This window comes from Physella acuta, unplaced genomic scaffold (genome assembly GCF_028476545.2).
Source record: "Physella acuta isolate Inbredline_101_S28 unplaced genomic scaffold, ASM2847654v3 ptg000721l, whole genome shotgun sequence".
Classification (NCBI taxonomy): domain Eukaryota; kingdom Metazoa; phylum Mollusca; class Gastropoda; family Physidae; genus Physella; species Physella acuta.
This window is the reverse complement of record NW_026732239.1, coordinates 232,344-259,837: the sequence shown is the minus strand read 5'-3', so window position 1 is coordinate 259,837 and position 27,494 is coordinate 232,344. Positions and strand designations below refer to the sequence as shown.

Below are 27,494 nucleotides of genomic sequence, written 5' to 3'. Positions count from 1 at the left end.
AAACTTAATTTTAAATATTTCTTACTACATATTTTATAAGAACAATATCACCTGATCACTTTAATACTACACACATTCTTAAATAGCTAAGGACGTTCATTAGATAACACTAGGCATGCTGCCCAGCTTTGCTTAGGCTTTCGAAAACATTGAGAATTTGAATGCTTAATTAATTCGCCCGAGGGTCGGTCTACGACCTCAAGAGTTTTGAAGAGGTTCCTCCGTGGACATTTTTTTTCGATTTATAGCTCATATAAGGTACCGGTCAGTCGAGGTCAGTTTTGACCCCTTCATCGTAGACTTTTCGGCCAACCGGCCCCCGTGCTCTGTCGCCCCAAGGCAAGATCCTGCCAAATTTGAAGCGCCTGCGGCGCCGGGAAGTGCCTTATCGGACACCCGACAATCTAGATCTAGATCTAGAATCCTAATTGAATTTTTTTTTTAAGTTTAGTCCGAGCAAAATAAAAAAAAATACATTAACCAAGTTGACTTGGTGGGTCTCGAACCCGCACCACCTGCGTAGTTTATAGTACACTAACATCTCCGCTATTTAGGCACCTTATAAAATACAGAGAATGAAAGACGTATTTTAAAATCTTAACTTACGCGAATATGCCTATTCTTTCAAATTAATTTTTTTTATCCCAAATTAGCCAGTTCCAAACAAAGATTTTGTATAAATAAATGTTATGAGTTTAGGCCGGAAAAATTGTATTGTATACATTTCATAGTGTACGTAGATCTAAATCAAATTTGAATGAAATAGTTCATTTCTTTTTTATTCTTAACACGGCAGATGACGTCATTAGTAAGCAATAGTGACGTCACAGTTTCATGCGTTCTTTTTCACATCCATTAATGCTTTTCCGGTTGCATAAATAATACTGTTTCTCTACATTCGAATACGCCTTTATTTTTTATTTTTCTTCTTTAAATAAAATTGTGGTTATACATTTAAAACATCTAACATATTATTTTCAACAAAAGTCCGTATAAAGTTCTCCATATATCGCTGCCGTTTCTGACGTGATGTCCGGCGAAAATATTTTGCGGACAGACAGAGAGAGAGAGAGAGAAGAGCGCACACAGCCTTTTATATATTAGGATTATAAATAAATGGTTTTTGTAAAGTTTGAAAAATAAATTCTGAGTCAGCTATTTCAACCTGATTTATAATAAGGCATAAAATAATGTAAGTTATCTCACATCAGTGTATTATAAACAACAACAATAAATTTAAATCTGAGGTTTAGACTAAAGATTAAAAGGAATGTTTTCTTTGAGAAAATGTGGCCAAACAATAAATTTAAAACTTTAAATTAAGTTTAGAAAAACAATAAAATGAATGTTTTCTTTGAGATCGTAAGGTGGCTAAATTTAGTGTTTTTGTAGAAGTTTCTAAATCAAGTCAATTGATTTTTGAACCTCCTGAAAAATTTCGTCTCTATTTCTATATAATAATTATTCCTATTGATTAGCTGATTAAATTCCAGAATAAAAAAAACATGGAGAACAAATCCGATGGGTTTAGATATCTGTGTCATCAAAAGTGCTCAGTCTGACATGTTTGGGATCTGTTGGGTCATGGGGCAGATCATCCTCTGAAAATGGAGACAATAAAAGTGGTAAAAGTTGTGTTAGAAATGTGTAACTAGACAAAGATTGTTCAGAATTAAAGTGTTAGAAATATGTTAGCAGAGAAATATTGTTCAGAATTAAAGTGTTAGAAATATGTTAGTAGACAAAGATTGTTCCAAATTAAAGTGTTAGAAATATGTAACTAGACAAAGATTGTTCAGAATTAAAGTGTTAGAAATGTGTTAGTAGACAAAGATTGTTCCAAATTAAAGTGTTAGAAATGTGTAACTAGACAATGATTATTCAGAATTAAAGTGTTAGAAATGTGTAACTAGACAAAGATTATTCAGAATTAAAGTGTTAGAAATGTGTAACTAGACAAAGATTGTTCCAAATTAAAGTGTTAGAAATATGTTAGTAGAGAAAGATTGTTCAGAATTAAAGTAGAGAATGACTGCTTTACCAAGGTAAAAAATGACGGTGTATACAGAGGTTATAGTATAACATAGTTAAGAGGAAATAAGGTAGCTCAATTTACAGATTCTATATTTTATCAATTTTAAATTCAGCTCCGTTTTTTAATTACAATGAATAAATTTATACTAAATTAAATTAATGTAAAAAACTGTACTTTTTACATTGACTAATAAGGATTATGGTTGTAAAAGTTATAGCATGTCTACACTGTTTAAAAATATAATAAGAAGCCAATCGGACGTACTAGTTCTTTTTTTATACAAGTGACTGAAATTAATTAAATGGTTGGAGTGAAAAAATCTATAACAAAATATTTTGTGTGCCCATTTATTGTGCACTGAATAGCAGTTTTATAATTTATGAAAAGTACTTTATCTATTAGGTATTTAGTAATTGAATTGTCAATTGGATACCTTTACTAATGTTAAGGAAGACACCCAAGCTTTTCTTTATAGTTATTTAAATAGTAAGTCTATAATTTATTTTCTACTTTTTAGTGCATCATTACATAAAAGCTTGTTATTAAAACGTTTTTTATGAATTTTTTTTTCAGTACTTTACATGTTTTATCTACAATAGAGTTACATGACTAAAAACCATTGCGCGCCTACTGAACATCACGTTCAGTAGGCGCGCAATGGTTTTTGAACGCAGCCATTACGTGATGGCGCAGCTATTGAAGGTGATGACGCGTGTGGTGTGGTTGGCTAGACATGCCTACTAATTCGGTCCAAATTTTAATTAATTCATAAAAAATTAATTAGGCATCCAATTAAGTCAAATTTAGTTTCAGATTGCATTGTCTTCATGTCTTGACCCACGTGCCAAATGTGAATCGTATCGGTCAAGTAGAACTGTCCGAATTTTCACTCCTGCGTTTCCGTCTAGACTGACGACAGAGGAAGTGAGTTAAATAAAAGCTTGTAAAAACAAACAAAAAACCCAACCAATTCTCGAACATTTTACTCACCAGATAATGAGGAAAAACTTGAACATTTAGAGATTGTAGAGGAATCATCTTTGCTTTTGTCGATTTCTTCATATATTTTTTCTGTTTTGTGTTTTCAAAATGACAGTTATTTTCTCAACATAATAGCATTTGCAATCATATAATTAGAGGTTAAAATTATGTTTAAAAAAATGAAAGAATAAAAACAAGCAATAACAGGTATAACTGGTCGGTTTTCATGTTGAAATAATAATTATTCTGTTTAGGCCCTATTCCTATTGGAGAAGTTTTTAACTAACACGTAATAAAAAAGAGGGGTACACAGTACATTGGTAGCATTGCTCTACTTTCAATCAAGATATCAATACCAATATTTAAATATTATACTAGTCTTAGCCCAACAACAGACATTCCCTCTCCATACCCTAGCTATACTAGTGAACCCACTAACATCTGTAATTCTATACTGTGAAATTTTTGTGTGTGCCAGTGGTTACATTTGTATTAGTTCTATTTTTTAAATAGCTAGTGATTGGTCAAAAGCGAAGCCAAAATATTATATTCACAAACCTTCATTATATCTGTTTTGGCTGGCAATGTCATTTAGTGTAGTGTAATGGTTAGCTTCAGCTCTCACAGGTTTGGCTTGCAGACTTGGCACTTGTAGTGTGGGGGTACTGCTTGTTATCCTAGAGGGGCTACATACAAAATAAGATATATAATCACAAATGTTAAAAAAATAAAAAAATAAAAATCACAGCACACAAAGGACATAATTCTACTGTATTCCCCAAAAGAAATTCTCACAAAACTGGAACTTAAAATTTATATGCCAAAAAAATAAAAATTATTAAAATAGAGAGAGATAGAGACAGATTATGATTATTATTAAAAATCTAGATTTATATTTGGATTTTTTAAAACGCATTAAGAACCTAATGATATAATTCAGCAGATATTAACAGGGTCAGTATTTTATAGTGTAGTGTATCAGCTAGTACTTTAAGTAGGTATGTCAAACGGCCTTAAAAACGTTTTCGCACGCGTCACCCAAATGTAGTAGATTTTCACTTCATAGTTTCTATAATAAAAAGGGCTTGTATAGCAATAAGCTTGGTACGATTAGGAAATACATTTACGCCCTCTAATTCTAAGTGACTTTATTGTTACATAATATATCTCATTTACCGATTGAAAACTATCACCGAGATGATTTTTCAACGGCAGTCGAGCAACGGATTTTGACTTCTCTCCCTTTCAACTCGCGGGCATTTTTTTGACCATTCAACGTATTACTTTACAAATAGGGCTGGTAAGTAGGTCACCAACCAGTTCTACGGCTCAATAAAACCTGCATGAGCCACAGGACTGGTTGGTGACCTACTTACCAGCCCTATTGAGATTATGCTTTTACAGATATAACCTCTCATACATGGCACCTTTTTAGGGTGTTGAAAAAAAAGTTAAAACCAACTTTTAAAACGTCATAACGTTTTTACTACTTGAGGTATATGGACAAATTTAGTACCCACTATCTAAGAATCATGAGTTCTTGACATAGCAACTTAAAAAAAAAAGCTCTGGTACCATTTAAAAAATCATTTTGACACCCCTACTTTAAGTTGATACTAATGTAAAAAAAATATTTCATTACAGCTTACACGTGATGTTAATTAAATAAATGAATAAATAAATAAATACATACAGTTTTGGTGGTTTAGTCTCGTCAAATGTGTGAGTATAGACGCCAGCTTTAACATGAAATGGACTCAGTAAAGACAAGGGTGGTACAGGGGGTGGAACTTCCTGCACTCCATGGAAAAGATAGATATACAATTTAGATTTTTACATTTAAAAAAAAATAGGAGCTACTATATATATATATATATATATATATATATATATATATATATATATATATATATATATATATATATATATATATATATATATATATATATATATATATATATATATATATATATATATATATATATATATATATATATATATATATATATATAAAGCCAAAAGTTGCTTTGACACTAGTATTTTATGATCAGTTGCTTGGTCTAAACTCATTTAAAAGATTCTAGAGTAAGGTTTTGATAACAGATAATAAGATTTTTAAAAATCATCTTCCAAAGATGGCGAGGCTACTTGAAGATGAGGATTTGTTTAATAGTGCTATTTAAAACTGGTAGTTAAAACAACTGTATTCATAAGTCAGAAAGTGAAAGTCATAAGTCAGAAAGTGAAAGCTACTTACAGTTAATGTGTCATTTTGTCTTTGCTTGGACCTGTGGGAATTTTAATAAAATTTTATTGAACTATAGGTAAAGCAATAGTTTACTTTAAATATTAATTGACACTGTCTTCAACAACAACCAAAAATAAACTCTAATGTAAAAATCTCAAAAATGTGTTATATCTTGTTGTGTTGATACATAATGTGGTTAACCTTACCTCCTCCTGATGAAACAGAGGAGTAGCACCACGAGCAGGATAGCTATGAGACCACCAATGACTATCAGGGCAATGACCCACACAGAAAACTCAGATTGCTTCTGAAATTAATTTAAAAAGCTAGTTTGAGCTCAAATACATTATTTCATTTTAAATTAGTTAATAAATCATTTAGAATTGGTAGAAATGTTTTTATTTTGTTTTATTAAAATCATAGATTCGATTATTGTAAAAAAACCAAAAACACCTTAAGTTCAAAACTCTTAATAGTTTTAAATTTTTGCCATATAATTTAGTAGACTATTATCACATATTGAATTGTGCACAATTGTATTTACACTTGCAGTTTCTATAAAATAAAACTATTCGGGCAAGCTCTGATAAAAAAAAAAATTATAGTTTTTAAAAAATTTGTAATGGGATTTTTATTTAAGATTTATCTCCCATAAAAAATAAAGTCTTAACTCCCAAGTATATTTGTAATGAAATTAAGAACATAATATAGTCTATAGTCTAGGAAAAAGTAGTAGGCCTATGTGCATTAATTAATATGAAAGTTGACAAAAAGCACAGATGTGACCTTACCGTTGAGTAATGTTGTTCTGATAGTGAGCCTACTGAAGTGCTATCTGTGGTGGAAGATAATTAGGAAATAAGTGAAAGCAATTTATAATTTTATAGATATTTTGTAACTTTTAAGGCCATGAATTAGCTTAGATCTAGAGTAAATATTGTTTTGATTTTTTTTGCCAGCTTTATGGATTCAACAAATATTGCTTTGGCTTAATTATGACTCATACATTTGTATATACTTTAAATATAGTATTTAATTTTGTACTTATATTAAATAGTGATTTAAAGCCTTATAGAGTCAATTAAATTTCAGGTCAACTAATATTTTCAGTTTCAAATATATGTAAGTTTGTATTTTAAAAAAAAGGCCTACCCATATGTGTTGTGCTAACTATGGTAGGCAAGTTTGTAGTGGTCTCTAGGGTAGTGGTCTCTGGCATAGTGGTCTCTTCAAAAATATCTTCTGGTGTAGTGGTGTCTGGTGTAGTGGTGTCTGGTGTAGTGGTCACTGTGGTGGTTGTCTCTGTGGTACAAATAAATATGGTCTCTAAAATCAGTTCATGAATTCTCTGATATGATTGGGATTGCAAGTTTTTACTATACATCTTTATACATAATAGTTAATGCTATAGGCTAGAAGTTAAAACCTGAGTGTTCTTCAGAACCTTAAATATATCAATTATTCAAAGGGAGTTGTATGTATATAATTTTAAAAAAATCAAATCATTCATGTATTAAAAACTAGACTAATACGGCTAGTCCCCCCCCCCCCTCCCATCTTCCACTTTTAATATCTTGATTCAATTTTTAGAGTTATCTGAGTTGAGAAAAACAGAGACGTAGCTAGGGGAAGGCGGGTGGGGAGGCCGCTCCGGGCGCCGATCTTTTAATGGGGAGCCGAAAGGGGTAGGAAAAAATTTAAACTGACCTAGCTTTACGGACTTATTGAACTGTTTTCTACATTAGTTGTTTAACACCAACAAAAAAACCGTTAAAGGGACAATGACTGGGGGAGAGGGGGGGGGGGGGTTAAGTTCTGCCAATATGAATAACTATACAACGGGGGGGAGGGGGCTTTTTGCCAATGTGACTACGTATATGAATGGGCGGGGAGAAGGGAGCAAAGTTGATAGTTCATACTGGGCGCCAGAATAGGTCGCTACGTGTGTAATGTATCAAACTTTGAGAATTTGTGTGTAGAATGGGCCTCACACTGTCTTGTTAAATAAATCAAATATTCACTTGCCTTGAGGTGTGGTTGTAGAGGAACTCAGAGGTGTGGTTGTGGAGGTTGTCAAAGGTGTGGTTTTCAGAGGTGTGGTTGTAATTATAACATTTTCACACAACATTCCAGTGTAGGACTCCAGGCAGGTACAGGTGAAGGTAATTCTTGTTGGGCTGGTAGTATATATATAATGATAATAAAAGTGATTTAATATATATATATATATATATATATATATATATATATATATATATATATATATATAAACATACATATATACATATATAGAGAGAGAGATAGGGAGAGAGAGAGAGAGGGAGAGAGAGAATGATAAAGAGAGTAATTATAAACTAAATATATACTTTATATAAAATTTGCTCAGTATTTTATTGTGTTAACTTATATTTTGGACGTTATTAATTGAAGCATTCTATTTAATGGCAGAGTGGAGGTTCAATAACAATAAAATCATGACTCTTTTAGGCCAATCAAACACGCATTCAGTCTAAAAATTTCAGCTGTCAAAAGTGAATTTAAAAAAAATTTAATATTGACTTGCCACACATCATTTTCCATCGACTAAAGTACATGTATGCAATCTCTACTTTATGAATGCCTTAAATATATTAATAGAAATCCAACTCATTCTTTGACTCGTCTACTTCCAAGTTTCTAGTTTTTAATTGACCAAACTCACTCGCTGTTACAAAGTCCGCCATTCAAACATGGCTGACTGTTGCAGGGGTTTTTCCGAGTCTCACAGTGATCTCCCTCCCACCCTGCAGGACACCTGCACAGGTAGGTGTACTCTGTGGGGTGGGCGTAGCAGGTTCCTCCATTCAGGCAGGAAGTTGACAGGCACGGGTTCATTAATATTGAACAGTCTTTTCCTGCAGCAATAATTCATCAAGAGTGCAGGTTATTTTAAAATTTAATGTCACAGGCAACTTGAAAATGTTATATTATCCATGCAGCAGAAATAATAATAATTATATATATATATATATATATATATATATATATATATATATATATATATATATATATATATATATATATATATATATATATATATATTAATATAATATTATGTTCTTAAAATAATTAATTTAACAAAAAAAAAATTAGAATGTACAGTTATAACATCCTTTTATGCTTTAAAATTTTTTTTTAACGAAATTTTAAAATCTAAAAATAAATTGTAACAAAGGGACGCAACATATTCCAAATTTAAATGTATCTATTTAAATGATGTAGGCATATATATTTAACATAAATAATATTTTTACCTGTGTAATGTTCTGGACAGTCGCACCTGACGTCACCAGGTAGGTTGGTACAAACCCCCCTCTTACAGAACCCCTGCTGGCACTCATCAATGTCCTCATTGCAGTTAGCTCCCGTCCAGCCTGTGGTGGGGAATTGACGTTGCAATCATTTAAACTAATTGGTTTAAATTAAACACATTTGACCTATTCTACTAATGAAAGCATCTCTCTGATATTTTACACGTTAATGATCGCCAGTGTACACATTAGCAGCTAGGTCTGTCTACAAATTAGAATAATTAAAGCTCTGATGGGCACCTAACTTACATTAGGGAAATTATAATTATGCGGCTGGGCGCATTATCCCTTTATACATCGAGGTCACTGAAACAGGTGAGCTTTACTTCATCTGCCCTATGGACCGTAATGTTCGAAATGATACTCTAGTTGCTACTCGCAAATATTGAAAATTACAAAACAACTGTAGGTAAAAACATGCACGCATCGTCTTATTTTCGTTACAAATTGACCACTGCATTTTCGGTTTGGCCAACATTTTCCTACCTGGCAAACACATCTTTTTCCCTGTGCCATCCTGGCACGTGTAGTGGCCAGTTGATGTGTCTTGAGCCTTGCAGTACACGTCACAAGACCTGGTGTAGTAGTATGTGTCACAGTACAGACGGATTCTGAACTGTATCCTGTAGAAATTTGTCTTTCTGAATCAAACTACTTTAACACAAATGTCTTTGGTGGCAATTTATAAACTTTGTTTTAGAAGTTGAAGTAAAATAACTGTTAAGGCACAGTTGGTTTTATATTATAAAAATGGCTACACTTGTTAAATTTAAAAGTATATTTGATTGCGAATCACTCATCACTTAAATCTATATTTTTATACTAGCATCCAATATAGCAATTAGTCAACCCTACTTTGACCCCCTCCCCACCCCCGTACCCCACCATTACTTCAAATATGCAGGTTTCATGCATTTTTTCTCGGGGAAGGGGGGGGGGGGAGATGCGGAACGAACGAATGTTAAAGTACATATTTTCTATATAAACTTTATATTTGTTCTATTTCATCTGGAGTGGGGCCTATGACGTTCGCATTCCACCCCACCCCCCAGAGCGATACCAGAAAGTACAACAGCACCCAGGCGGTAACTTACGTGTAGCCGCCGCTACTCATCGTCTGCGAGCTCCACTGGGCCAACTCTTTGGTCGCCGCCACTGTGGGCCACACGGTCTGGCTCAGGGTTTGAAGGTCATCGTCCCAGAACGTGTCGTCATCAACAATCTTCACAACCAGCATCACAGACGTGTCCTGGGAATAAAGTTTTAATGTCATCTTTAACACACAACCAACTTCACAGACGTGTCCTGTGGATACATGTTTTAATGTCATCTTTAACACACAACCAACTTCACAGACGTGTCCTGTGGATACATGTTTTAATGTCATCTTTAACACACAACCAACTTCACAGACGTGTCCTGGGAATACATGTTTTTTTTTCAATTCCTAGACTCAGTGGCATTTTTAGTCCGGTGACACGGAATGCGATAACTAGTATAAGTAACAATAAACATGATGGCACCCATCTTGGAGAGTGTCAACGAGTATTTGAAGGTTTTTTTTACAAGTTTTAAAATAGTTTCATCATATTTTGTTCATGTTTATGTAAAATTGGAGGGGGACTATCTCCTTATTACGTGTTAACCTGTTGACTTCGACTTAAGTTGCTTTTCTTTTCATGATTTGCTTCAATAGTTTTTGTCCAATAAAAAAAAAATCACAAAGCAGCAGTTGCTTAATTTTTTTCCCTCCTATATGGATTGCTTCCCCTAATTACGAGCATCACTTGCTGAGATTCGAACACTGGACTTTTGGGCTTTACAATCATGTGCTTTCCTGCCCAACCACATCTTCCCCAGGAATAACTTCATGAATTTGAAAAAAAAAGCACATTTCCTCAGTATAATTAGAATTTGTACATGCTGTTGTCACCTCTCTAATGGTGCTAGCCTAACTCTTAACCGTTTCTTTGAGCGTCCTTGCTCGTTGACATGGTTCGCCGTAATTGTTACCATTAAACGGGTAAATAATGATAAGAATCGTAACTATGAAGCATAGAAAAAAAATGAATTGTAGAATAGAAATGATTTGAAAAAAAAACGGTCTTTGTGAATGTGATGTTCCTGTAATATAGCTACAAAAAATATAATTATTCACAACATTTGTTGCGATAATTAAACTTCCTCTTGGGGCGACATTTGACGTGGTTATCTGCCTTTATAACGAGATTTAATTATTGCAGTTGCGTCCCTTTGATGGATTTGATTAGAATTTAAATAAACTTGACACAAAAGCACGAACTCCTTCCCAATTCATTTGATTAACACGTTATTAAAAAAAAAATACAATGTTTCGTAAACCATACAGGTTCGAATAAAACGGTACCTATAATTCCTATAGAATGAGTGCTTAAAAAAACGAAAGACAAATGCGAGCTTACATAGAACTTGGGAGTGGACAAGATCCAAGGGTTGCTGAGACCACGAATGCTTCCCTGGTTCTCGAAGTTGATGTAGTTTTGGTCCTGGTAATGTCCACCCTGGCCGGTCAGTCCGTACACACAAGCAGAGGGACTCAGAGAGGGTCTGTGGACAATAGGACGTAGATCAGATAGGTAGATGTTAGTTTGTAGAAGGTTCGTAAGGAGTTCTCTCTCTCTGTATACAACGTCATGCGTCAGTGATTCTGAACTTGGGGACCATGTGCTACTTTAGGGGGAGGGGCAAGGAGGTTAAGATATCTGAAGTAGCATAAATTTGCCATTTGCTTAAAATAAAAAATAAATTTAAAAATTAAGATACGTCGTTTGAATTTGTTATTACTGTTATTATTATTATAATTATAATTTGGTTGGGGTGGAGGTAGATGTATGAGGGGGGGGGGGGAGGCACTAGGCATTGGTAGATGGGAGTGAAAGACTATGACAACCGCTTGACCCTTTGAGTAGGTGTAGGGTATATGTATATGGTTATGTTTAATCGTATGATAGAATTAAATGGTGCGGGTATAGGTTATTGAGTTACAGCTGTTTATAAAGTAGGCATAATGAAAATATTTTATAGATAATAAAATTCACATTTAGTTTTTAAGAATCTTGTAAAATATTTACTATGTTTATAAAGTAATCCTAAAAATGTTCAATAGGTAATGTTGGGGGGGGGGGGGGGTTGGACTAAAGTAGAATATAAGGTAGCGTTTGATAACTTCACATTTGAGTAAGAAGTGGGAATAAACTTGCCTATATTTTTGTTGTTTTTTTTTTTTGCTATCTTTGTCCTTAAAAAGTAGATCTCCTAGCTTAACTTTCTAACACTAAGTCTAATTTAAACCCTAATCCTAATCCGTGCCCTGATCCTGACTCCTTACCCATCCCCCCCAAATAACATTCAGTTGGCGTATTCGCCTATTTGTTTGTTTATTGTTTGATAACATTCTTGTAGCAACCGTAAAATAGTGGGTAAAAAAAAAAAGAAAAAAAAAACGAATTTCCCAAAATTAATAACAGCCATATTGATGCCTCAACGAAACATAGAGCATAGTCCTAGACCTCGAATCACCATTTGGCCCCCACCTCTCACTCCCCCTTCTTAGAATCGTCATTTCTATTTTAAGTTAAACTATTAAAACATGTAGGCCCTATCCCTCCCTCCTAGTATTGTTATGGATTAGGGCTAATAAATTTATATTTGACACGTAGCCTTGAATAGTAGCGCTTGTTTTTAATATTCACGTGATTTTACGAGTGAAAGTTCATACGTAGACATGTTTATGTTCCTCGTTTTCTACCCGTACAAAACAGATCTAAATATCCGTGTTTACTTGGTGGTAGCTATTGACGCGTTACTATGGACGCTAGTCAAGGACGGCAACTCGAAAACATTAACGTTAAAATGGGGCGGGAGATTTTTTTTTAAAATCCCTCGAACATGTTAAAAAAAACGCAAGAAAAACATATGCTCGATAACATATTAAAACTAGATATTTAATTATTTGATGGTATCTTTATCTATGTCATTTGTTCCGTTATGTGGATGCTATTACATTATTTGTAATTTTCATTTTAAGAATGTCAATTAGATCTAGTTCACAATACAGGAACCAGTGGCGTAGGCAGGGGAGGGGGTCAAAACCCCCCTCCCATAGACCTCTCGGTATATATATAAAAAGCATGAGGGGGGTGCTAATCGAAAGTTTGAGGGGGGGGGTGCAAATTGAAAGTTTGTCCCCGGGTAAAAATTGGAACCCCCCCCCCCCCTTGAGACGATCCTGGCTACGCCACTGACAGGAACTGATTGAGAATTTCTAAATAACATTTACCCCAATTATACATAAGCGTCTGATGTAAATTTCTCGTGCATGCTACAGTAAGACCCGCATAACGTCTTAATCTTTTTTTTCCACAGCATAAGCCTGAGATAATGTCTTGCTTTTATAATTAAAAAAAAAAAAAAAGAGCATTTTTGCCATACCATGCTATTTACTATTCACAAGAAGTCAATGTCTATCTATCTACTCCCCCCCCCCCACTCTCGTCCTTCTCCCCCGGGCGCAAGAGCCTGGTACGTATCTGATGAAGTTTGTTCTCCATCTTTAAGATATGAGCTGGAGACACTATCTCAGGTGACCTCTATCCCGGGGGTCAAGGGACGCTGGTTAAAGAATAATTGATGTCGTCTCTTCCCCCCCCCCCCCCTCTCGACCTCCTGTCATTGGGTGTCAAGAAAGAGTTGAATTCATCTTTTAATATTTAAACATTTATAGCACAAAACTTTAAAAAAAGCGACTCAAAAATAACAATAACGTTTCGATCTGTGTTTGTAAAACTTAACAGAAAAACTTGATAAGATTTGACTTTTGCGCTATACATTTTGTTTAATTTAACAAAGAGGCCGGGATGAAATTGTATTAACCTGTCTTTGATTCAAGTGAACTTTGTCAATATGGTCGCTGAGAAAACGGATCCCTAATTTACGACTGCGCTTTAGTAGTCGTACTGTGGGGAAATATATGGAGCCGGTGGGTGTTACACTGAGGTTTAGGGATTTTTGTCTGGGGTCCTTCAGTCGGGGCTGTAATTTTGACCATGGCGTAGAGTGTTGGGCAGATTTGTCAGCTCGTTTTGTCTGGGACGGTCTGGTGCGGGAGTTTAGACGGTGTCACATATAATAAACTGGTACAGCATATAATAAACTTGTACAACATATATAATCATCTTGTACAACACATAATCCACTTGTACAACATACAATCAACTTGTACAGCATATAATCAACTTGTACAACATAAAATCTACCTGTACAACATATAATCAACGTGTACAACATATAATCAACTTGTACAACATATAATCAACTTGTACAACGTATTAACAAATTGTACAACATATACTCTACTTATACAACATATAATCAACTTGTACAACATATAATCAAGTTGTACAACATATAATCAAGTTGTCCAACATATAATCAGCTTGTACAACATATAATCAACTTATACAACATATAATCTACCTGTACAACATATAATCAACTTGTACATCATATTATCAACTTGTACAAAATATAATCAACTTGTACAACGTATAAACAAATTGTACAACATATACTCTACTTGTACAACATATAATCAACTTGTACAACATATAATCAACTTGTACAACATATAATCAAGTTCTCCAACATATAATCAACTGGTACAACATTTAATCGACTTGTACAACATATAATCAACTTGTGCAACATATACTCAACTTGTACACCATATACTTAACTTGTACACCACAACACCATAACATCACGTGACTTACGTTCCGGGTCTGCCCAAGCAGAAAGTGAACTTGGGGTCACATGGGTTGTTGTTGATGTCCTCCCGACAGCTGGCGCTGTAGCTGATGAACCAGACCTCGCTCTGACCGGTCGCTGTCGTCTGCTGAGGGGAACCAAAAGTTGGTGGTGAAAACATTCATCATAGTATTCGGTTTTTTTTTTCAAACAGGGGAACCAAAAGTTGATAGTGAAAACATTCATCAAAGTATTCGGTTTTTTAACAGGGGAGATAAAGCAAAAGTTGGTGGTGAAAACATTCATCAAAGTATTCGGTTTTTTAACAGGGGAGATAAAGCAAAAGTTGGTGGTGAAAACATTTATCAAAGTATTCGGTTTTTTTTTTACACAGGGGAGATAAAGCAAAAGTTTGTGGTGAAAACATGCATCAAAGTTTTCGGTTTGTTTTTTTTTTACACAGGGGAGATAAAGCAAAAGTTGGTGGTGAAAACATTCATCAAAGTATTCGGGTTTTTTTTTACACAGGGGAGATAAAGCAAAAGTTGGTGATGAAAACATTCATCAAAGTATTCGGGTTTTTTTTTTTTTACACAGGGGAGATAAAGCAAAAGTTGGTGGTGAAAACATTCATCAAAGTATTCGTTTTTTTTTTTACAAATGGGAGATAAAGTATTTTTTGGGGTGATTGCCGACTCAATTAAAGGCATGATAAGTTATCGTTAAAGGAGACGCCCTTTGTCATGCTAGACCCGTATGCCACACTTTGTCAAATGCTTGGATATTATTTTACATCCAACGATTCTAACGGCCTTGAATAACAATACGAAAACATCATACCACACTGATAATGTTTAAAAATTCATTACTTCTTTGACCTTGACCCATTCTTTCCGCTTCTTAACACCTCCCTCCCCACAACCAACACGTCATATCCTGCTTACAGTGTCATTTCTGGTAAAATCAGGACTTCTGAGAGTTACGGCTGAGGAATTACCCTACGACAGAACGGAGGCTTCACACTGATGGCGCTTTTGGGACAAAACCTGAGAAAATCCAGTCACTATTGGGATTCCCCAGCTTGCTATATGGAAATTATCCAAGATTGTGAGCTTGGCGATCATATAGAGAAAGTCTCGTGGGCAGAGATTTTCCGAGAAACCAAAAAGATTTAACATCGGCTTTGTCAAACAACAAACTTTCTTTTTTTAATTTAAGAAATTCATAATTCACTCATATACTAATATGAAAAAACATAAATTTTAATAATCCAGAAAACATTTTGTTTAATTACCCACCGAGAGATAATAAAACAAGTTAATAAAAAGTCTAGTGACAATTTAAGCGCAATTTTTAATTTTTTGTGACCGAACGAAAGGATATTTTTGAAAACTTTCTTCGGCAATATTGTTCTACATTATTGCAGGAATCGATTGGTAAATGTTTTAAGTCGCTAAGTGGTCTGGTTGCCGAGATATGGGCCAAAAACTGCATTTTTTGGGAGGTTTTTTTTGCTTTTCCGGGAAATCCAGGAAGGAATTCCGGGAATTTTTTCGGCCCACAATCATCCTCGGAACTTGCTTAACATATTTGCTTTTGGAACTAGTCCTCGATATTGCTTCGTTGAGGAGAAGATACGACTTAAAGCTGCGGACACACATCCATCCATCCTTACAGAAATAACGAATTAATAATCGCAATTGTCAGTATGGAAATTGCGCTAAAAATAAGGACGTGGTTCTAAACTGCGCAAACCAGGCAAAATAAATGAACTTCGTAGATAATCGTGCAAACAGTACCAAATATCGGCTCACCTAAGGTACGGGGCTACAGTCCAATTTGGGCGGCTATGTTTACTAACTAGGCTGTAAGTTTTCAGCCAGGATTTGTTTTAATGAGGGTTTTATTTTTGGATCACATCGTGTCCATGTAAGTCTAAGTGTACCGGGCTGTTGTCAAGGAAGGGAAAACATGTTTTGGCGTTGTACCGACCTCACGATCACACAAGATTTCAGGTAAAGCTATGAGATGTAAAGCAGTTAGATGTAAAGCTATGAGATGTAGAGCTATGAGATGTAAAGCTATGAGATGTAAGGCTATGAGATGTAAGGCTATGATATGTAGCGTTATGATATGTAAAGCTATGATATGTAAAGCTATGAGATGTAAAGCTATGAGATGTAAAGCTATGAGATGTAAAGCTATGAGATGTAAGGCTATGATTTGTAGCGTTATGATATGTAAAGCTATGATATGTAAAGCTATGAGATGTAAAGCTATGAGATGTAAAGCTATGAGATATAGCGCTATGAGATGTAAAGCTATGAGATGTAAAGCTATGAGATGTAAAGCTATAAGATGTAAAGCTATAAGATGTAAAGGTATGAGATGTAAAGCTATGAGATGTAAAGCTATGAGATGTAAAGCTATGAGATTAAAGCTATGAGATGTAGAGCTATGAGATATAAAGCTATAATTAGAATTGTTTCGCAACAACGTTAGCATATTTTTTTAAATTTACGTTTTAAACGAGAATAGTTAAATTTTAAACTGCAACTAAACCTAGTACTAGTTAGTACATCCCACATTCGTTTCGTGCCTCAAATGCTTCTAAAAGTGCGTACCCTTTCGTCATATTTACAAATAAGTACAGTTTGGCAACGTGCCAGAAATTCTATAGAGCTCTCAGTCGATAGAACAGGGTAGGCTGAACACGTCTAGCCAAATATTTTTTTTTTGTTTGTCAGTCTTTACCTCGATTTGAAAAAATAAATAAATTCAAAAGACTTTTCGAACAAAGTTGTCTGTTGTTCATTGAAGAAAAAAAATAGCATTCCTTTACTACCTTTACATAACTTGAACATTTTTCACTGCGTCATGGCTGGCGCTTTGTGCCATGTCATTGGAGACTCACTCAACCGTAAACAAAAAACGGGAATATTTTTTTTTTCGTTTTGAAATTCCCGCATTGGTTGTTTCGGATGAGATCAGCTTTGCCCCCCCCCCCACCCTACCCCCCCCCCCCCCCCACACACACACACACGCACACACACACACACAACAACAACCATCTTTCCCACAGTCAAACACAGCTTATTCACGCCATAAAAAAGCCACCGAGGTTAACGTTTTGGTAGTAACCTTTGACCTTATCGTCAGTACCTGTACATCTCAGGTTTACATTATAGGCGATAGAGGGGCAACAACTCTCGCGAAAAAAACAATCTAAAGATACGATACCGCTGTGGTAATCTGACCACGATATACAATACATAAAATAAAAACATGGCATTGGTAAACATGACTTGTAGTACGATATAGCAAAACTTTAAGGCTTTACATGATTTAAGTGTGTATAGGAGAGGGGGGGGGGTTATTTAACGCCCAGAGACAGTGTTATTGTTTACTAGTGTCTTGCACTTTTAACCTCAGGGGGTTGATAGTTTGTATAAACACTTTTAGGATTTCAAATACAATTTTATGTGTCAACAACAAACACGCAATCGCCCAATCTGCACCAAACTAGTACTTTTAGCCTCCGTGGGGCGTATACTTTGTAGACACGGTTTAATGTTGTCACATACACTTTCATGTCTCAACAACAAGCAGTATGCACCAAGCTAGTACTTTTAGCGCTTCACGGATCTCAAGGTCACACCTCAAGTGTGGAACGTGATCAGGACAGGTGAGGCAGAGTTGACCTTTCGCAAGCCCTTACATTTTTAGGTATTCTTGGATATGACAAAGGGCCATTACATCTGTAGGTACTAAATGACGTTATAGGCAGACGATCATTATATATATATATATATATATATATATAGGTACTGAATGACGCTATCTACAGGCGACAATTACATTTGTATATATTTTAAGATACCGTAAAGAAACACTTACTTGAACAACTAGCGACATCAGCGTTAAGACAAGGAACATCTCGAAATGACGAAGACAGAACGCCATCGTTATATTTTGCTCGTTTTCAAGTGACCTGCAAAATAAAAGAAAGAAACATTAAACTTGTTCCAGTATAGCAGTTCGACCCCTGGGTAGATGGGGACAGCCACTCTTCTAGGAGAAACAACTCCAAAATCAAAACAACTGCTCCAAAAAGAAAAGCAGACTGCAATCGGAGTCAATGGCCTCAATGGCGCATAACCAGTTGACACGTAACGCTTTATTGTGTTGGAGGCGTGGTCGAGTCGGCAAAAAGCTCATGGTTGATAAATTCGAACAAAGTCTCGAGTTCAAACCCACTGGCAGATAAATCTCGATCCCCTTCAACACTAAAAATTAAGAACGAAGAAGAAGAAGAAGAAGAAGAAAACAACTGCTGCCCTGTAGTTAGTTTGTTCTTTATTGAGCAAAGGCTATGGAAGCAAATCCAAAAAGAAAAGCAGGCTGAAATTGGAGTCCACGGCGCACAACAAGTCGACACCATTATAACTTAATTGTGTTGTAAGGAATCACTTCCAACACTAGAATTAAGAATGAAGAAGAAAGTTCCAAAATAGCAATCGCAACATACCGATTTTCATAACATGATTATTGTTCTAACATAAAAATTGATCAAATGTTTAACCCTCAAGTGCATCCTGTTGCAGAGCTGCAACATTCATTACTGGTTATTTATTCTAACATGTAAAGAAACTAAAGTAACAAGGCATGGCGATCTAGATATTACGATGCGTGCACATGCCTAGCTCACCTAACCCTAACTCTAACCCTAACCCTAACCCTAACCCTAACCCTAACCCTAACCCTAACCATAACCCTAACCCTAACCCTAACCCTAACCCTAACCCTAACCCTAACCCTAACCCTAGCCCTAACCCTAACCCTAACCCTAACCCTAACCCTAACCCTAACCCTAACCCTAACCCTAGCCCTAACCCTAACCCTAACCCTAACCCTGTTAATTTCTGGCAAGCAGAACACGATCTGGGACATGTACACACCCTAATACACACCTACTGTCAAAATGAAACACATGCACATTATGTTTAAATGGTTAGATAATTAAATTTAAAAAAAAGAAGAAAAAAAAAGAAATTCCCATGTACTGTTTTTAGCTCTACTAGTTGGTGCAAGTAAAATGAGGATGAGGAAGTTGATAACAAAAGGGCGTGAGTTCTAATCTCACTGAGAACCTTGGGTCAACTACAGACACGGTAAGTCAAATACAATAATTTCCTTCCTCATCGCCCACACGTGGTTAGCCACACCGACTTGATACAAATCACAAACCGCCACACCGACCACAAGCCTAATATTGAAGTATTTAACACCACTAAGAACAAACATCACGACTATATCGTAAGTTGTATGTTTAAAGACCTGTGATTGAGGCTAAGTAAATCTACCTTAGCGGGTTTCCCCAAATGCCCAGTGACGTATATTTATTATCTTTTCTTGAAAGTCTACAGCTATAAAACAAAGGCAGATAAAAATAGACACTAGAAGGAAGTCGTATTTCCTCCTTGTCCATTTCTAACACTTTTAGACGGTCTAGACCTATATATAATTATAAAATACTTGTTTTGACACAAACTATTTCTTATAGCGAAATGCGGGGGTGTAATTAAAATGTTAAAAATGAATGTGTGAACAGTTTTTGTTGACCTTCATGGCGAATAAAATTACTACAAAAGTAAAAGTAAAGACGAATCCTAATTTTTATAATATAATAGTATAAAGACCACATCTATTCAGATTTACTTAATATTTATCTTAATACAATTGCAATTTATTTTCGTTTTTTTTTTAAATTAACAGCTTTTATCCAATCCAAAAAGAAAAGCAGGCTGAAATAGTCAACTGTCTTTCAGCGTATAACAAGTTGACACGTAATACTTAATTGTGTTGGAGAATATCTTCGAACATTAGAATTAAGAACGAAGAAGAAGAAGAAGCTTTCATGTTTTACCTTCAATAAGGGACGTAGTTAAAGCAAGCCCCAAAAAAAAATCAATTTAAAAAATTGCCGAAATCAATGGCACCAACTAATCTGAAACTTCTAGACTAAACCTGCCCGCCGTCTCACACTGCTAAAGATGGAATGATCAAATTTTCTATCTGGCTCTTCTTCTTTACGTGTCCAGTCAAGCGTAGAGCGTCATATTATTGTCACCTCATCACATTTTGTAGCATTCTGACAATTTTTCGAGAATTTCCTCTCTTGGGTTTTCCCTCAATTTGCATTTTTTTTCTAGAATGATGCATAGCTTAATCTTTGGGGGTGTGGGGGGGGGGGGGGGGAGGGGGTGGACTCTGACTAATTTATATTTTATATATAAATTCATTTTTATTTCGAGAGGGGCAGGGGGGAGGGTAGACTTGCTTCGGGGGGGGGGGGGGGGGGTAGTGCCCCGGAGGGATGGCTAAAAGAAAAATTATATCCTTTTCTATTTTACCCGGGGGTTGGAGAGGGGGGGGAAGGGACACTGCGCCGTAGAGTTGCTGAAGAAGCTGCATAGGATGGCGTTCGCGTAATGTTTTCTCGACTGAAGTATTGCGCCCCCCCCCCCCCCCACCTCGTAATCTAAGGACATAGCTGAAACTAGTCCTTAAAAATTGAAATATATTTATACTTGCAGCCGTTAAGTTTACACTATTTACGACAAATGCAATCAGCATGTTTAGAGCCTGGAAAACACAGCATGTTTTACAAGTGTAATAAATACATAACTAGGCAGGACACACGGAACTAGGCAGGACACACGGAACTAGGGGCCAAACTTCTTAAAGATATGAGACACAATAAAACAATATACGCGCTGATAACGAGGTATAGATCGTACATTACAGAGTACAAGCGGGATCCGATGTAGATGGCTAGGGACATAGGCCATAGGCAGTGGGGCGTCAGGGGCTATGGACCAAGGCCGTAGGCAGTGGGGCGTCAGGGTATAGGGACCCAAGGCCGTAGGCAGTGGGGCGTCAGGGGCTATGGACCAAGGCCGTAGGTAATAGGGCGTCAGGAGCTAGGAACCAAGGCTGTAGGCAGTGGGGCCTCAGGGGCTAGGATGCCTGGACTAAATTCAGAGTCTAGGAAACGATGCCTCTTTCCATTACCGATACCCGAAATGAAAAATGTGTGGCGTGTTTCCGGGTCACATGTGTCTTTATATTTAACATTGAAAAGTATTTTATGTCATAGAAAGAACTACTTTACACTCTTAAGTTAGTTATTAGTTGTATATAGGCATATATATATATATATATATATATATATATATATATATATATTATATATATATATATATATATATATATATATATATATATATATATATATATATATCGAAACCCCCAATGACTAATGCTAAGCATGGATGTCTGCAGAGATCAATGAAAATAACAGGGGATGAGACTCGCAGTATGATGTTTCACATGATAATGATATCAGCTTTTTCATTTTTCCCCACTCCCCCCCCCCTCTCCTAAAAACAACGATTAGATAAGACACAAAAAATAAAGAACACAGAGAAAGATAATTGGAGTTTAAGTGTAGGTAAGACAACAAGTTAACTGAAGTTGTTAAACGCCGAGGTTAACTGAAGATATTAAACCCCAAAGTTAACTGAAGATGTTAAACCACAAAGTTAACTGAAGATATTAAACCCCAAAGTTAACTGAAGTTGTTAAACTCCAAGTTAACTAAAGTTGTTAAACACCAAAGTTAACTGTAGTTGTTAAATAAACAACAAAGTTAACTGAGTTGTTAAACATTAAAGTTAATTGAGTTGTTAAACCCAAAGTTAACTGAGTTGTTAAACACCAAAGTAAACTGAAGTTATTTAACACCAAAGCTAACTAAAGTTGTTAACTGAAATGGTTAAACACATAAGGTAAACCGCAGCTGTTAAACACAAAAGTTAACTGAAGTTGTTAAACACCAAAGTTAACAGAAGTTGTTCAACACTTAAGTTAACTGAAGTTGTTAAACACCTAAGTTAACTGAGTTGTTTAACACCAAAGTTAACTGAGTTGTTTAACACCAAAGTTAACTGAAGTTGTTAAACACCAAAAGATAATAGCTGGTGTCAGACACTACGCTAATGTCAACACTAACATTGTAACCCCTCTTTCTTATAGCACGCGGAGGCAACTTGTCTTGTTTTGATTGTACGTGTTGGATAATAATTAGATTAATTTGAGCACGCTGCATTGTAACTTGTCACAAAAGGCAGACCCACCCCTCCCCTTACACCCTTGGCACATTTCAACCTTACACCGTTATAAATAGTATTTTTTTTAAAACGGCGATTTATTTTCCTCAAAAAAGAATTTTTGAGCTGGGTCAGCATAAAAAAAAACGTTGATAAACTTTGATTACAATCTACAAAAAGTTAATAAAAATGTAAGAAAACTGAGACCCTTCCATTTAGGGGTGTGACGATATGTATGCGTGACACCTTACTTAGAGAAAATGTCAACACTGTCCATCTTTTTTCATTGTTTTAAGATTTAAACTGGAGATACGTCACGCATCTTTACCCGCCATATCCCTCCTTATATATCCCCCCTACACACACACATACACACACACACAAAATTAGCCTTTCCAAAGCAGATCATGACAGATACCAGACACCCTCACCCTCCTAGCTGAGCTTGTTATGTAACGACGACCCATTAACAACAACAAAACAAGCAACATTAAACCCCCTCCCCCTACCCACGAGCAGGCTATCAATAGCTTTAATCAATTAAGTAGATTAACAATTAACAAACTTCGTCTTGTGTAGACCCACGTATTGATTTTTTAATTTCTAATTATATAATCCACTGATACAACCTACACTACTGAATTAAAAAAAAACAAAAAAAAAAAAAAACTTTACAAAACATTACATTGTATTTTTAAAACAACGTACCTACACTTTTAAAAAACATTTTCATGAAACAAACACATATAACACATCTATAGGTGAGTTAAGAAAATAACTTACCTCAATTTCTTTGTCGTTTATATCTAATACTTTAAAAGCCAACACAACAGAATGAAATAGAATTTCTAGCAGAATGTGTACCGCGTCTTCATCAATCAAGGTAGATAAAAAATAAACATTACGAGTAACGCAATGGGCCCACAGAGCTGAATGATAAAAGCTTGAAGTAGATCTAGAAAAACCTGTTGATACACAAGTTTTATAGTCTTAAAATGGTTCTTTCCCCTGGCGAGTTACCAATTCTATAAATAGCACGAGAGAGTGGTGACGGGAAATGAAGGGTGACGTCTAATGCAGTACGACTACAGGTAAAGATCTAGACACGGTCATCTGCGGACAGGGAATAATGAAAGGCCCTGGTTAAACACTTCAAACTTGGCAGAGTTTCTTTCAGAATTATTAAGCTGTACCTAGACCTTTATACTTACATAAACCAAGGTGTAGGCCAAGATAGATTCTATTCATGCAAATACCGCATTCTGTTTTCTTTAGGTCGCATTATATGATGTGTTTATGATGTAGGACCTACCTATCTATTGATATTGAAATACTTATAAAAACGTGTTTATTAATAGCATTAATGTACCATTCAGTTAGGTGGTGTAGTGGTAGCTCTGGGTTTACTGTCGATGTGGGACCATTGGCCAGAGGGCGTAACGGGGAGGGTGTGTGTGTGGGGGGGGGGGGGGTGCGGACCGCACAGGGTGACAGCATTTAGGTGGGTGACACCAAGGCGAAAAATAGCAAAATAAACCTATATGAAACAAAAGGGGATCGCAACTCGGGATATAGACATGCTTTTTATTCCATTTTAAATACTTAAACTTTTTAAAATAGAATAAAATCTCGTAGAAAAAAGAATTGCACACCAAGTGAACGCCTAATTATATATATATATATATATATATATATATATATATATATATATATATATATATATATATATATATATATATATATATATATATATATATGTATGTATATATATATATATATATACATACATATATACACACACAGCCAGTTGGTCGGGTGCGCGATAGGGCACTTCCCGGCGCCGCAGGCGCTTCAAATCTGGCAGGCTCCTGCCTTGGGGCAGTAGAACACGCGGGCCGGTGCCGGTTGGCCGCAAAGTCCACGAAGAGAGGGTCAAAACTGACCTCGACTGACCTATATTACGAAAAATACTTTTGCCGAACTACCCCCCTTGACATTTGTGAGCTCTTAGACTGATCTATGAGGTTAGCAAAAAATATTATTCCAATCGGAAAAACCCTTATGGTCGTTAGATTTGTCCAGATGCGGTATTTCTTATATAAACAACTAGATAAATGGCCCGTTGAGGAAGGGTACAACGGGCGCTAGGCTGATAGTGCTGTCTCTTTTCTCTAAACTAAAACCATCCCACCCCCCCACACACACACCCCCACCCCCACCCCCCCCACCACCCCCACCCCCCACCCCCACACACCTCCACCCCCCACACACCACCCACCCCCACCCCCACACACACCACCCCCACCCCCCACACACCACCCCCCACCCACCCCCACCCACCCACCCCCACCCCCCAAAAAAAACATGTCTACCGTCCCATTCAACGAAATATAATTATATACTTTTTCCAGTGTCCGCCCCCTTCCCGAAAATTCTACCCCCGCCCCCGAAAACCTCAAGTACCCCCACCCCCACCCCCACCACCCCCACCCCCCACCCCCACACACCTCCACCCCCCACACACCACCCACCCCCACCCCCACACACACCACCCCCACCCCCCACACACCACCCCCCACCCACCCCCACCCACCCACCCCCACCCCCCAAAAAAACATGTCTACCGTCCCATTCAACGAAATATAATTATATACTTTTTCCAGTGTCCGCCCCCGAAAATTCCAAGTACCCCCACCCCTCTCCGGGGAGGAAAAAGTCTGAAAGAAACACTGGTGTCGCGCTTAGCCACTACCCGAAGAATTGCATTAAAGAAATTGCAAGAAAACCACTTTTTAGATTAGACACATTAATTAGGCGGTAATTTTATTATAGAGTATCGATGAAGAAATTTCTTTTGAGTTGGGGAGGGGGGGGGGGGGGGGGCTCAGACGTTCTTACGCGTGGGGTGGGGCTTCGCCCCTACCCGAAGAATTGTATGCAAGAAACTCTTCACGCAAACCATTAAGATTAGACAACATTTCCTTTTTATTCAATGTTAACGCGAAAATCAATGACGTCATATAACTGTGAGCACTCTCTGGGTTTGAGATTATTTTCTACTCTACGCTAAATGTGTCGACGTCATATTTCGTTTTTCGAATTACTGTGCATGTTTTTATTTTGCTTGTGTTTTCTCTAGAGCGTTCTTGTCAGACAGAGCGTTCTTGACAGACAGAGCGTTCTTGTCAGACAGCGAAACTATTAGTATTAATTGATTGTGAAAAAGTAAACTTAGATTGCGTCATTTTGTACATGTACAGGGGAGGTAATTTTTTGAAGTAATAATTTTTAAATACTTTGTTTACTATTTTGAAGAACAAACAATCATCACAAAGTATAGCATTCATTTAAATAAATATTTCGTTTTAAATTAAGTTATGGATTGTATTCAAATTGTAAAAAATAATTGCAAAAGTGAATTTAATATAATATTTAATTTAATTTTTTAACGAAGCCTTTGCAGTTCTAATAACCTTTCGAGTAATAACTTGAGCTACATGGGTGATGATACTGATGCATCATAAGCGGCTACTCAGAATTTGTACCTGTTTAAAAAGGAACATATCTCCATATTAATGGCTGATAGGCTAACAATGCCTTTCAGAGAAATAGTATAGACATTGTCGTCTGTGATGCACCCTTTAATCTAAAGTATTTGTTGATAATTTACAAGGAATCTTTCTACATGCAGTTTCTTGGACATGCAGTGAGACGAGGAGGAAGGTGTGTAATTTTAGTAAGTCGAGACATAAAAAAAAATGTTGCTACTGCAGTTGCCACTCTCTGAGAAGTTTAACCAAGATAATGTAGAAGTCATTGGCCGAGCTCAAGAAGTTAACCATCAGTTGTAGCCTGTGGCTGTACTGTCTACTCACAATGTTAAACTTTGAGAGACTGAAACTTGTATTCTTGTTTTCAATAAAACTTAACTTTAAAAAAAAGGCCTTAAGCACTTCACATAAATGCCAATTTAACAATTTATTAATCATTCAAATTCTCAAAAGGTTTTTGAAAACGGAATCGAAGCTAGGCAGTGTGCCTAGTATATATATATATATAAACGGGGGGGGGGGTGGGGAGCGACACGATTAAGTGCCGCACCGGGTTACACCCAACCTCGTTACGCCACTGCTATTGGCATAGGAGTAGACATGGGGGGGGGGGCAGTGGGACAGTGACGCCTCTTCCGGAATAAAAAAAAAAATTACTCAAGCTCCGTCTACCTTTGAAGAAACTAGTACTCGGTTTTTTAAAATGACGAATTTGAAGCTGTCTAGATAATAGGCTGGTATGAATGCTCTTACGTTATAATTTAAAAAAAATATTATTTCACGGTATCTTTCTGGTATCTCCCCCCCCCCCCCCCCCGCACCATCGCCGTCCAACGCCCCCCCCCCCCTCCCCTAGGTCGAATTAAAAAAAAAAGTGTAATTTACATACAAAACATACATTTGACAGTGCTTCCCCACTGTATTGTTTTTTAAATGACACCCCCCCCCCCACCAGCAACGTTTATTTTTTAGTTTTGAAATATTTCTGTTTTTATTTTTGGCTTATTGTGTTGAGAAAACTGGTCTATATTTTTCTTTCATGTAATACAAAATAAACAAATGTGGTTGGAACGTTTAGAGAATACATCATCAGGTATCTGGTAGCTCTTGTCAGTCAACATTTGGAGGTAAAGGTTAGAGGCTACAGTTGGTTAGGTTTGTAGATTACGCTAGCTATAGTCAGTCAACATATGGGAGGGGTCAGAGCAGGTTCAAGCAGACTGAAGCTGTTATCAAAAACATACAAACTCTATTCTTATAAAGCAATGGCATTTAATGTTATTTTAGTATATACATACATGTCTTTGATATATATATATATATATATATATATATATATATATATATATATATATATATATAAATTTATTTCCT

At 36.2% G+C, this 27,494-nt stretch overlaps 1 protein-coding gene across 2 annotated transcripts; it reads right to left on the bottom strand.

Moving 5' to 3' along the window:
* On the bottom strand, positions 1-23,560 carry LOC131949951 (delta-like protein B). Of its 2 annotated transcripts, none has more exons than XM_059311915.1 (17): positions 23,353-23,560; positions 18,296-18,389; positions 14,425-14,546; positions 11,056-11,200; positions 9,709-9,863; positions 9,101-9,237; positions 8,558-8,677; positions 7,966-8,158; positions 7,290-7,441; positions 6,417-6,566; positions 6,056-6,099; positions 5,471-5,571; positions 5,274-5,304; positions 4,710-4,810; positions 3,575-3,702; positions 3,026-3,106; positions 1-1,601 (listed from the first exon to the last, which is right to left on the bottom strand). In XM_059311915.1, exons 2-17 carry the CDS (start codon positions 18,359-18,361, stop codon positions 1,528-1,530), a joined length of 1,800 nt encoding a protein of 599 aa, XP_059167898.1. In that variant the 5' UTR covers positions 18,362-18,389; positions 23,353-23,560; the 3' UTR covers positions 1-1,527. The 2 variants fall into 2 exon arrangements, with proteins under 2 accessions (XP_059167898.1, XP_059167899.1); XM_059311916.1 differs by having other exon boundaries at positions 14,425-14,543.
* Positions 23,561-27,494: the final 3,934 nt, after the last annotated feature.

What these genes read in the sequence shown, in the direction of transcription:
- LOC131949951 (XM_059311915.1), bottom strand. Translation starts at nt 18,361, where the DNA reads ATGGCGTTCTGTCTTCGTCATTTCGAGATGTTCCTTGTCTTAACGCTG. An exon ending in ATGAGTAGCGGCGGCTACAC is followed by an intron (nt 9,238 to 9,708) that starts GTAAGTTACCGC and finishes AAATTTCTACAG; the next exon opens with GATACAGTTCAGAATCCGTC. An exon ending in GAAAAAGATGTGTTTGCCAG is followed by an intron (nt 8,678 to 9,100) that starts GTAGGAAAATGT and finishes TCCCCACCACAG; the next exon opens with GCTGGACGGGAGCTAACTGC.